Genomic DNA, 12,780 nt, shown 5'->3' with positions numbered 1-12,780 from the left:
GCACTAGACCCCCCCAGCCTTTAATGAATAAGCACTTCAAACATCATCATAACAAGTAAAGGTTGTAACATTTCCCACCTCAATCAACTTAAAGGCAGTGCATTCCAGATCCCCCACCTCCCTTGGGTTGAAATCCAGTTTCCTCAAGTTCCCTCTAAACCTCCTGCCTTCCACCTTTAAAATGATGCCCCCTTGTTATTGACCCTCAAACTAAGGGGAACAGCTGTTTTCTATTCACACTATCCATGCTCTTCATAATCTTATACACTTCGCCCCCTCCATCTTCTCTGCTCCAAAGCAAACAACCCGAGCTCACCCAGACTCTCCATCCCAGGCAACATCCTGGTGGATCTCCTCTACGCCACCGCCAGTGCAACCACATCCCTCCAATAGGATGGGGAATGGAACTACACATAGTACTCAGAGTCATAGAGCTGTACAGCATAGAAACAGACCCTTCAGTCCAACCCATCTATGCTGACTAGATATCCTAAACTTATCTGGTCCCATTTGCCAGTATTTGGCCCATATCCCTCTAACCCCTACCCATCCAGATGCCTTTTAAATGTTGTAATTGTACCAGCCTCCTCCACTTCCTCTGGCATCTCATTCCATTCACGCATCACCCTTTGCGTGGAAAAAGTTGTCTCTTATGTCCCTTTGAAATCTTTTCCCTCACCTTAAACCTATGCCCCTCTAGTTGTGGACTCCCCTACCCTGGGAAAAGACCTAGTCTATTCACCCTATCTATGCCCCTCATGATTTTATAAAACCTCTGTAAGGTCACCTCTCAGCCTCCGCTTCAGGGAAAATAGCCCCAGCCTATTCAACCTCTCTTGCTGTAGTTCAAACCTGACAACATCCATAAATCTTTTCTGAACCCTTTTTCAAGTTTCACAACATCCTTCCTGAAGCAGGGAGACCAGAATTGCACGCAGTATTCCAATAGTGGCCTAACCAATGTCCTGTACCACTGCAACATGACCTCCATCCCTATACTCAATGCACTGACTAATAAAGGCAAATGTACTGAATGCCTTCTTCACCGCCCTGTCTACTTGCGACTCCACTTTCAAGGAACTATGAACCTGCTCCCCCAAGGTCTCTTTGTTCAGCAACACTCCCCAGGACCTTACCATTAAGTGTGTATGTCCTGCCCTGATTTGCCTTTCCAAAATGCAGCACCTCACATTTATCTAAATTAAACTCCATCTGCTACTTCTCGGCCCATTAGTCCATCTGATCAAGGTCCCATCATACTGAGGTAACCTTCTTCACTGTCCATGACACCTACAATTTTATTGTCATCTGCAAACTTACTAACCATCCCTCCTCTGTTCACATCCAAGTCATTTATATAAATGACAAAAAGCTGTGGACCCAGCACCGATCCTTGTGGCACACCGTTGGTCAGAGGCCTCCAGTCCAAAAAGCAACCCTCCACCACCACCCTCTGTCTTCTACCTTTTGAGCGTTCTATATCCAAATGGCTAGCTCTGCCTGTATTCCATGTGATCTATCCTTGCTAGTAAGTCGACCATGCAGAACGTTATCGAACACTTTACTGAAGTCCATATAGACAACATTTGCCACTCTGCCTTCATCAGTCATCTTCAAAAAAATTCAGTCTTTAGTGAGACACTATTTCCCACACACAAAGCCATGTTGACTATCCATAATCCATCCTTACCTTTTCCAAATACATGTAAAACCTGTGTCTCGGGATTCCTTCCAACAACTTGCCCACCACCGATGTCAAGCTCACCGCGCTATTGTTCCCTGGCTTTTCCTTACCACCTTTAAACAGTGGCACCACATTAGCCACCCTCCACTCCAGTCTTCCAGCACCTCACCTGTGGCTATCGATGATACAAATACCTCTGCGAGGGGTCCAGCAATCACTTCCCTCGCTTCCCATGGAGATCTAGGGTACACCTGATCCAGTCCCAGGGATTTATCCACTTTTGTGTTTTATGATGTCCAGCACCACTACCTCTATAATATGGACATTTTCAAGATGTTGCTGTTTATTTTCCCTTGTTCTTTGTTTTCTATATCCTTCTCCACAGTAAACACTGATGCAAAATATTTGTTTAGTATCTCTCTTGCTTCCCCCCCACCCCCAATCTCCTGCAGTTCCACACTTAGGCAGCCTTGCTGATTTTTTTTTTTAATGGGGCTTATTTTCTCCCTTTTTTTTGTTCTTGACGTATTTGTAGAATCCCTTTCGATTCTCCTTAACCCTATTTGCCACAGTTATCTCTCATCCCCTTTTTGCCCTCCTGATTTCCCTCTTGAGTATAAGGCAGTAGGAGTATACTTTTCTACAGATTCACTCGATCTCTGCTGTCGAGACCCAATATGTGCTTCCTTCTTATTCTTGACCAAAATCTCCATCCAACTGTGGCCTCGCTCGGTATAATTTTCCTGCTTTTATGACTGATAGGCAAAGTATCCTGTATACTATCTTAATTCCCCTAGTAGTAATGTGTGCTACCACCTTCAGGAATCTGTGGACAAGCTCCCCAACATCCCTCTGTTCCTCTGAGCTTCCTAGTGTCCTGCCCATTCATTGAGTACTCCCTTGTCTCGTTCCTCCTTCCAAAGCGTATCCCCTCTCATTAATCAGGGTCACATTCCATCTGACACTGACCTGCCCATCTGACCAATCTGTTTATACTTCCTCCTCGCTGTCAACCACCTGGCCAACCTTTTGTGTTGTCCACAAACTAACTTACCATCCCTTCCATATTCTCATTCACATTTATGAATGTGACATACGGGGATCCAGCACTGACCCCTGTGGTACACCACTGCACACTGGCCTCCAATCCCTCTTGCCCTCTCTCTCTTGCTCTCTTGGCCTTCCACCACTGCCCTATGTCTCCTGTCACAGAGCCAATTTTGGATCCCTGGACACTCTTTGATCAAAAATCTGTTTAAACCCACCTCTAATATAGTCAATGACATAGGCTTCACTACTGTCTACTCTCCCCAAACAACCCACTGAAGAAATTTCTTCTTTTAGATTTTACTCTGTTGCAGATGGCTAACAACAAGACTTATACTTTGTAAACATGAAAATATAAAACCCTATGTAAGCCTACAGTGTCTACCAGCTGGGAGTTAGCAGAAAGTTGCCTTTGATCTCTGAATGGATCAAACCAGGGAATGAGAGGTTAAGGGTAGATTGCCTGCTGGGTAATGGAGCAAAGGGCGATGTCACTAAACTGAACCCGGTCGCAGTGAGAACGAGAGTCGGACCAATTGATGTGAACAGATGGCAGAAAGATTTATAGTTTACAATGATTGAGGGTTGATGGGATTGATTTGAGAAACTAATCACTCTGGGAGAATACTAGAAAGCAGTCGCTTAATTTAAATTAGCTTTTCTGAGGTGATGAGTACACTTGGTGCAGAATGAAATTTGAACACTGGAGGGAGCATTACTGTACTTCATTGTCTAAACAATTTGTGTCTCTATATATTTGAGCCCCTTACGAAAGACAACTCTTTATTTTGTTTGTATTGTCCACACTTCCTGTTGGTCTTTCTGGTCTCCGCTCCACCATTCCCTGCTCATTTTAGTCCAAAATGATGACTCATAATAACGCTCATGTTTCCCAATTCTCTCTCAATTTTGTTGCTGACTGGGTCCAGCATTTATTACCCGTCCCTAGTTGCCCCTTGAGAAGGTGGGGGTGAGCTGCCTCTTGAACCGCTGCAGTCCATGTGCTGTGGGTTGACCCACAATGTCCCTTAGGGAGGGAATTCCAGGATTTTGATCCAGTGACAGTGAAGGAACGGCGATATATTTCCAAGTCAGGATGGTGAGTGGCTCGAAGGGGAACTTGCAGGGGGTGGTGTTCCCATGTATCTGCTGCCCTTTTACTTTTACAGTCAGTTCTCTTTAAAGCACAAAAGCCCTTCAGCCTGATGTGTCTGCAACAGTGATCAAGAATATCATTGTAATTCAATTTTCCAGCACTTGTCTCCTAGCCTTGTATGTTATGGTGTTTGAAGTACTCCACTAAATACTACTTTTTTAAAAAAAGAAATCAGTCATACAGCATAGAAACAGGCCCTTCAGCCCATCATGTCAATACTGACCAACAAACACTAGCTGACGCTAATCCCATTTCCCTGCGCTTGGTCCATAGCCAAATCCACCCTGGCATTTTAAGGGCTCATCCAGATGCTGCTTAAATGTTGAGAGTACCTGCCCCCACCAGCCCCTCAGGCAACACGTTCCATATTTCTACCACCTTCTGGGGGGAAATAACTTCTTATTTCTTCAAACCTCCTCTAAACCACTTGCACCTCACCTTAAACTTGAGCCCTCTGTTCTTTAGACGCAATTGCCTTGGGGTGGGGGGTGTGGGTGGGAGGAGAGAAGGTTCTTACAATCTAGCCTGTGCCTCTCATAATTGTGTATCCCACAGTTACATCCCCTCCCACTCAGGCTCCACTGCTCCAAGGAAAACAAACCCAGTTTATCCAGTCTCTCCTCAGAACCGAGCCTTCCATCCCAGTGAATCTCCTCTGAAATTCAGGGCCTGAGTCTAGAGGCTTCCTTCTTCCACTGTTATTTCAGGCAGACATTTCCAGAGTCAGACCACCATCTGGTGAGGGGGTGGATGGAAGTTCTGAAATCACTTCCTTTGAAGCTGTGGTCCCCGGTTATTGACCCCTCTACCAAGGGGAAAAGTTTCTCCTTGCTCTTGTTTTCAATGCTTTGACTAATAAAGGCAAATGTCCCATATGTCACCTTAACCTTGTCTACCTGTCCTACTGCCTTCAAGGATCTATGGACAGTCTCACCCAAGCTCCCTTGATCTTCTATTTCCGAGGGTTCTACCAGTTGACGTGTATTCCGGTGCCTTGTCGGTTCTCCCAAAAATGCATTGCCTCACTTTTCACTATTAAATTCCATCTGTTGCTGACCAGCCCATCTACATCACCCCGAAAAGAACACAGAACAGTACAGCACAGGAACGGGCCCTTTGGCCCGTGATGTTGTGACAAACATGACACTAAATGAAGCTAATCCCTTCTGCTTTTGCATATTCACGTGCTTATCTAAAAGTCCTTTAAATGCCCCTATCGTATCTGCATCCCACCATCACCACCCCTGGCAGTGCGTTCCACACTCCTACTGCTTGGTTTTTAAAAAGTACCTGCCCCTCTCATCTCCTTTTCAACTTCCTGCTCTCACCTTAAATGCATGACCACTAGTTTTAGACTAGTGGGGTGGGGGTGGGGGTGGGGGTGGGGTTGGGGTTGAATATTGAGTGTCAAACCTATCTATGCATCTCAAAATTTTAGACTTTTATCAAGTCTCCCCTCAGCCTCCGCTGCTCCAGAGGGAAAAAGAAAACAACCCGAGTTTTTCTAGCCTCTCCTTATAGCTCATACCCTCTAATCCAGGCAACATCCTGGTAAACCTCTTCTGCATCCTCTCCAAAGCCTCCACATCCTTCCTGTAATTTGGCGACCGGAATTAAACGCAGTACTCTAAGTGTGGCTGAACCAAAGTCTTACGAAGCTGCAACATGGCATCCTGACTCTTGTGCTCCAATTCCCTGACCAATAAAGGCAAGCATGCCATATGCCACCTTTACCACCTTACTGACTGGCAGGGCCACTTTCAGGAAGGTTGCAGTATAAGGTTTTCCTCAATGTTGGTACACCACCATCTGAGATGGTGGTGGTCTTGGGTTTGGAAGGTGCTGTCATGGAAAAGTCAAGGGTTTTTTTTATTTTAGCCCCATATTGTCCCTGTCTCTGATGTGCTTGGTGGGGATTGGTGTGAGGGGAATTTTATCTTTAGTTGTAATGAGCAGGGGAACTTCATCTAGATTTAAAACCATTGTTGCCCCAAGACCAGAAGTGTTCATTGACAGAGCACAGGGGATTTACTTATTTAGTTTTTGTTTTTTTTCTTTGATTTTGCTGGAGTCTATTTTTATTTTGACTCCTTGTGGTTCATGCCCAAAAGAGGTTACTGGGGAGAGTCCAAGCTTTTTTTTTTTTTTTTTTTTTCTCTGAAGAATAAGATAAACATTTTTTTTCTTTTCCCCCCCCCCCCCCCCCCATAAAAATAGGGTCTTTATTTTTGTTCAAAATCAACACAGCTTTATTTTTCTCTTTTGAAAGAGCAGAGTGGGCTTTGCTCTGTGTTTCACCTGGCACTCACTGTCCTGTAAGTGTCTGATGGGGAGAGTGAAGTGGGGGGGTTTCTTGTTTCTTTCCTAGTTGCATTATTGTTAGCCACAGGTGAGGTCCCAGAAGACTGGAGGGTAGCGAATGTTGTGCCCTTAGTCAAGAAGGGCTGCAAAGAGAAACCTGAGAAATGTAGAACAGCAAGCCTGTTGTGAGAAGATTCTGAAGAATAAGATAAACATGCATTTGGAAAGACAGGGTTTGATATGGACTAGTTAGCATAGCTTCGTGTGTGGGAGATCATGCCTCACAAATTTGTTAGAGTTCATTGATGAAGTGACCAGGAAGGTTAATGAGGGCAGGGCGGTAGACAGTCTATATGGATTTCAGTGAGGCCTTTGATAAGGTTCCACGTGGTACACTGCTCTGGCACGTTAGATCGCATCGAATCCAGGGAGACCTGGCAAATTGGAATCACAATTGGCTTGATGGTCCGAAGCAGAGAGTAATAGTGGAAGAATGCTTATTGGGCTGGAGGCCTGTCACTAGTGGTGTGCCTCTTAGGTTGGTGCTGTGCCCATTACTGTTCGTTATTTATATCAGTGACTCAGATGAGAATGTACAAGGCATGATTAGGAAGTTTGCAAATGTCACTAAAATAGGCAGTATCGCGGACAGTGAGGATGGTTATCAGAAATTGCAGCAGCATTTATAGGGCGGCATGGTGGCTCAGTGGTTAGCACTGCTGCCTCACAACGCTAGGAACCCGGGTTCAGTTACACCCTCGGGCAACTGTCTGTGTGGAGTTTGCACTTTCTCCCTGTGGGTTTCCTCCCACAGTCTAAAGATGTGCAGGGTAGGTGGATTGGCCATGTTAAATTGCCTGTAGTGTTCAGGGATGGGTCTGAGTGGGATACTCAGAGGGTTGGTGTGGACTTGTTGGGCCGAAGTGCCTGTTTCCACACTGTAGGGATTCTATCATCTTGTTCACACCTTTCATTTTGAGAGGGGAAGGTGCTGTCAGAGGTGTCTTGAATACTTTCTGCAGTACATCTCGTAGTCAGCTGTTGCTGCTAGCTAATGTTCTCTTCCTCAGGTGGTGGAACAGCTTCTATCACTGCCCTCTGATTACTGGAGCCAGATGGTGCCGGTAGGACCCAGCAACACTGAACCAGCTCATATCTTAACTGGTGAGAATGTGGTTTTGTTTATTACGGTGGAAATGTTTGGTATTAGGCCTCGGCCCTGTGTGAGGAAGAACAGGACTGTATATCTCTAGCCCACACAATAGATTGGCAGAGGAAGGAGGCAGTGCTGAAGGCAGAGAGGGTGGGAGAGGACAGAAATGTGTAGGGAACACAGGGCTCTGTTCAAAGAACTTCACTGGGTGATTTGAGCAGGATTGAAACCTCATCAGAATCACCAAGATGTCCAACATGGAGCTGATCTGATGGAAAGGGCTAGCTTCCGGCAATATCTTTACCAATCAGTACATGCTAACATTCAGAACAGTTTGTGGGGAGTCTGTCTGTCTGTCCATCCATCCATCCATCCTGCTTCAATTAGCTGCTGCCTGGTGGTTCCTTATAACTGAACCAGGCACCCCTGAGATTGGGCAACATCAGCTGTCAATGTAGCCAACATGACAGCCTTGTATCCATGACGTGGCTTTACCCCAGAGACAGTCCCTCACTGCCAGCAGAAATGGTCATGCTAAGGTCACTGGACAAGTGTTCTAGGGGCCAGGCTAATACTCTGGGTCATGGGTTCGCAACAGCCGGTGGAAGTTAAATACAATTTAATGTGGAATAGAAAACTGACATCAGTGGTGACTGAAACTACCATCAATTGTTGTGTAATGAGAGCTCTTGCAGTAAAATGACAGTGTCTTTGTCTTAGAGACAGGACGTCAGGGTTCAATTCTCTCCTGATCCATAGATGATAATTCTGAACAGCTTGGACTAAAACCCATCTGGTTCACTAATGTCCTTCAGGGAAGGAAACTGCCATCCTTACCTGGTCTGGCCTACATGTGACTCCAAACCCACAGCAATGTGGTTGACTCTGAGCTGCCCTCTGAAATGACGCTAGTTGGTTCAGGGGCCATTAGGGATGGGTAACAGGTACTGGCCTACCCAGTGAAAGCTGGAAACAACTCATGGAGCTTTTAGAAATGTAATTTAAACTTGTGCAGTTAGAGGAAACCCAGCCAATTTGTGCACAGCAAGAGCCCACCAGCAGCAATATTGTTAGGTATGGTCTTGGGGTAAATATTGCTCATAATGTCAGACTACCCTTGAAAAGATGTCATGGGCTCCATTATGTACTCCTGTGAGAGGGCAGACCAGTCCTGAGGTCAGCTTTCTCCTTAAGGATTGGGGTGGCATGGTGGCTCAGTGTTTAGTACTGCTGCCTCACAGCACCAGGGTTCAATTCCAGCCTCGCAACTGTCTGTGTGGTGTTTGCACATTCTCAGTCTGTGTGGGTTTCCTCCAGGTGCTCTGGTTTCCTCTCATGGTCCAAAGATGTGCAGGTTAGGTGGATTAGCCATGGGAAATGCAGGGATACAGGCATGGGTCTGGGTGGGATGCTTTTTGGGGGGTCAGTGTGGATTTGATGGGCCAAATGGCCTGCTTCCACACTTCATTCTATTATTGGCCTCTGACAGTGACAGGCTCCTTTGGCACATACGCATTTAGTTTCTTTCATTCTCTCTGTACCTCAGTTGAGCGATTTGTGCCCAGTAGAGTCCTGCCATTGCTCCCTCAGTGTAGGGTGCTGTGTGTCTGTCTGTCTGTCCTACCCCGCCCTCCCTCTGGGGCAATTATTTCCATCTCTAACTCTTCTTCCCCTTTATCAGGGCACTTGTTTAAACCGTTGTCTTCCCCTGAAGCAGCTGAGATGGTGAATCGATCCCCTGGTTGCTGGATGCCCCCTGGGATCCTAGCAATGTGAGTACCTGCTGAGGAGACTGGGGGCTGTGTAGGAGGTGAGGATGTCACTAATGTCTTTCCTGTTTTTGTGTTCTTGTAGCTCTGGGAAGATATTCCCATCACCAACACTGAGCTAAAACAGAAGCCAGTGAGAAGCTTGTCAGAATCTTCACTGAACGTTCGCAATGCCTCCCCTCCTCCACAACCACCCCCACCCCACGTCGAGTCAGTAATGCCCATTGCTTTGGGAGGAGCTGGCAGGTGATCAGACACCCCAGCCCCCCCAACCCTCGGCCAAGGTGGGGGTGCAAGGTGACTCCTTACCTAAACCTAGTGTTTTCTAATTGACCCAATGAGTAAATGTAAATGGAGAAGTCTGGGAGTAACAGTTTATTGAGACTCTGCCAAACAGTGTGAAATAAAATGTTAGCATTGATAAATGATTTGCCTGTCTCCTTTTTCAAGTTGCCTTTCCTGTAGTATAGCGTGGTGAATTAAACTTGAACCATCAGTGACCAACGTTTAAAATCTGATTTTGGTGTGGTTCTGTACTGGAGTTTTAGTGGCATAAACCAGGCTGCACCCTGCGATAGGGTTAGGGTATCGCACCCTAACATTGTTCAATGATGGAACACACTCTCTTGAGCTGAATGGCCGCCTCCTATTTCTATCTTTAAACAGTGAGGACAGACATGAGTGAAGCACTCACCCATCCTATTTGCCCTTGATGGGCAAAGTGCAGGTAGACAGGATAGTGAAGGTGGGTGTCTGGTATGCTTGCCTTTTATTGGTCAGTGCATTTGAATATATGAGTTGGAAGGTTATTTTGCAGCTGTACAGGACATTGGTTTGGCCACTTTTGGAGTATTGCATGCAATTCTGGTCTCCTTGCTGTAGGAAGGATGTTGTGATACTAGAAAGGGTTCAGAAAAGATTTACAAGGATGTTGCCAGGGTTTGAGTTATAGGGAGAGGCTGGATAGGTTGGGATAACAAGGTGTAGAGCTGGATGAACACAGCAGGCCGAGCAGGAAAGCTGACATTTTTGGGCCTAGACCCTTCCCCAGAAATGGGGGAGGGGAAGGGGGTTCTGAAATAAATAGGGAGAGAGGGGGAGGCAGATAGAAGGTGGAGAGGAGACAGACAGGTCCGAGGCAGGGGTGGAGCCAGCAAAGGTGAGTGTAGGTGGGGAGTTAGGGAGGGGATAGGTCGGTCCAGGGAGGACAGACAGGTCAAGGGGGCGGGATGAGGTTAGTAGGTAGGAGATGGGGGTGGGGCTTGAGGTGGGAGGAAGGACAGGTTAGGGAGGCGGGGACAAGCTGGGCTGATTTTGGGATGCGGTAGGGTGAGGGGAGATTTTGAAGCTTGAGGTCCACATTGATACCATTGGGCTGCAGGGTTCCTATTGCCCAGCAATCCATGTGTTCATCCCAATCCATGTGTTCATCCAGCTCTACACTTTGTTATCTCAGATTCTTCAGCATCAGCAGTTCCTACTATCTCTTGATAGGTTGGGGCTATTTTCCCTGGAGTGTTGGAGGCTGAGGGGTCACCTTATAGAGATTTATAAAATCATGTGTGGATTGGGTAAAAAGAAAGGTCTTTTCCCCAGGGTTTGGGAGTCCAAAACTAGAGGGGATAGGTTTACAGTGAGAGGGGAAAGATTTAAAGGGGACCTGAGGGGTAACTTTTTCAGAGGGTGGTGTGTGGATGGAATGAGCTGCCAGAGGAAGTGGTGGAGGCTGGTACAATTACAACATTTAAAAGGCATCTGGATGGGTACATGAAGGGGTTAGAGAGATATGGCCAAATGCTGACAAATGGGACTGGATTTATATAGGATATCTCATCTGTCGAAGGGTCTATTTCTGAGTTGTACAGCTGATTCTATGGTCCAGCCAGCAAGGCCCAAATTTCCTACTTGACTTAAAGTTTAGTTTCATTTGCTTGCTCTTTCCTAGGCTCTCTAAATCTTCTCCTTGCTGTCTGAGTTTCCACTGAATTTCCTACCACTTAAGCTTAAGTCAGCATAGTCCAAGAAGACTACAGATAGGGCTGAGCTGAGTTGTGGTAGGAGACTGATGGTGGTTTAACCTAAGGGTCACCACGTCTGAAGTGAAGGGAAAGGTTGAGAAGGAGTGTCCTTCGTGGTAGCCTCAGCCAATTGACCCAGGCTGTTGTGGCACTCAGCACTGTAAACCAGCTGACCAGCTAAATGAGCTAACCAACTCCCACCACTGCTACCCCTATCACTGCCACGCAGCAGATTTCAAACTCCCAACAAAGACACTCTCCACCTTCAAGTACCCCACCTCCGCCAATTCCTTTTGGAAACCAGCAGCATTCCTGTTGCTGGAAAGTGACTCAATGAACAGAAAATGAAACCTCCCACTTTTGAACATGATTAGCTCCTTACTTTAGGACCAGGCTTTGAGCTTGCTGGTTAGAGTCCATCTACCATGTGGAGTTGCTGTTATTTGAACATGATTAGCAGAAGATGCCAGAGTACAGGAGCTAAGACCCAATCACAGCTTCCAGTCCAGTGGATGCTCATCTCTGAATTTAGGAGCAGTGGGGCTGAGGGAGACTGATTATGACATGTATCTAGTTCTGTGCTGTCTACTGCAGCTGTACATATGGTGAAGGTGCAGTGGGACAGTGGTAGACAGGGTAGTGCGTACTAGAATTAGCCTGAGGTTTGGAGTCAGATTTTTCAAACCTATAACACACAGCAAAGAGAGTGGGCCTGATCCTTTCCCCCACTTCCCCCCCGCGCCCCCACCCCCCCCCCCCCCACCCCCAACCAACCTCTGAGCAGAGGCTTGCTCTCTGTGATTTCACAAACATGGGTCCCCTACCCCATTACCATTACCCTGACTGTTTCCATGGTTTTGTGTTTGGTGGAGGGTCGGTAAAAGAGGTCACTTTGTAAACTACTCTGAAAAAGCACAGTGCGTCATTCTCTTTATTCACTAATTCAACAGCACCCCCCTACAAAACTTCCCCATCAATTTCGTCCTGTTTTATCTCCCTCACACAGTGGAAGATTCAATAATGGTGGCACCTGAGTTTGAACAAAACTCGTTGAAACTGGACAGAGTGAGGAAATAAACTTGAAGCAGGATCTGAGAAACTCCACGGTACAGTGAGCTACACTCCCGAACAAAGCCTGTAAACTGCAGAGTACTGAAGGGTGACTACAAACAGTGGGAGATACCAGGCTCAAGGAGCTCAACACAGATCGATACATTTGGGGGAATGGAGAGGGGTCAGCACTGGGGGAAGGAAGAGAGTGTAGACGGGGCTGTGGAGGGGGATTAAATGGGTGGGTAGAGTCAGTGATGGGGGAGGGGGGGAAGAGGACACAGGACTGGGTGCTTGGGCTTGATTGGATTTAGAGCCAATTCCGGTTTCTGTAATTGAAGAATAGCTGAGTAGGTTTCTACAGGTCTGTAAAGTAACAAGGCTGAAATCAGTACAGTGCATGTACGTCCGATGTTGTAGGCACAAGTCAGATAGTATCTACTGAGACTAACAGTTACTGTTTGCTCACGGCCTGAGTAATCAGCTGAGCTCTGGCTATAGAATAATCTGGTTCTTGAAGCTACGATTCAGCTCCTTGTGAGGCAGGACAATGGAGTTCAGGATGATCACCTCGGAGGGAATACTGACATTACACCCTGCAG

General features: G+C 46.6%; 2 protein-coding genes across 5 annotated transcripts in view; one reads left to right on the top strand and one right to left on the bottom strand.

The window, feature by feature from the left end:
• LOC109924566 (rac GTPase-activating protein 1-like) overlaps positions 1–9,535 on the top strand; it is a 27,277-nt gene extending 17,742 nt beyond the window's left edge. For 3 of the 4 annotated variants that reach the window (XM_048598557.1, XM_048598555.1, XM_048598554.1), the window contains 3 exons: positions 7,259–7,352; positions 9,023–9,113; positions 9,196–9,535. In XM_048598557.1, the coding sequence (XP_048454514.1) occupies positions 7,259–7,352; positions 9,023–9,113; positions 9,196–9,232 (222 nt within the window). In that variant the 3' untranslated portion in view covers positions 9,233–9,535. The remainder of the gene's footprint in view (positions 1–7,258; positions 7,353–9,022; positions 9,114–9,195) is intronic. The other variant, XM_048598556.1, reaches the window with a different exon arrangement.
• Positions 9,471–12,780, bottom strand: part of gmppaa (GDP-mannose pyrophosphorylase Aa) — a 20,790-nt gene continuing 17,480 nt past the window's right edge. The window contains exon 11 of the mRNA XM_048598558.1: positions 9,471–12,774. Coding sequence (XP_048454515.1) covers positions 12,674–12,774 — 101 coding nt within the window. The 3' untranslated portion in view covers positions 9,471–12,673. The remainder of the gene's footprint in view (positions 12,775–12,780) is intronic.

This window comes from Rhincodon typus, chromosome 7, assembly GCF_021869965.1.
Source record: "Rhincodon typus isolate 14 chromosome 7, sRhiTyp1.1, whole genome shotgun sequence".
Lineage (NCBI taxonomy): Eukaryota > Metazoa > Chordata > Chondrichthyes > Orectolobiformes > Rhincodontidae > Rhincodon > Rhincodon typus.
The sequence above is the reverse complement of the archived record's forward strand: the minus strand, read 5'-3'. Positions and strand labels throughout refer to the sequence as shown.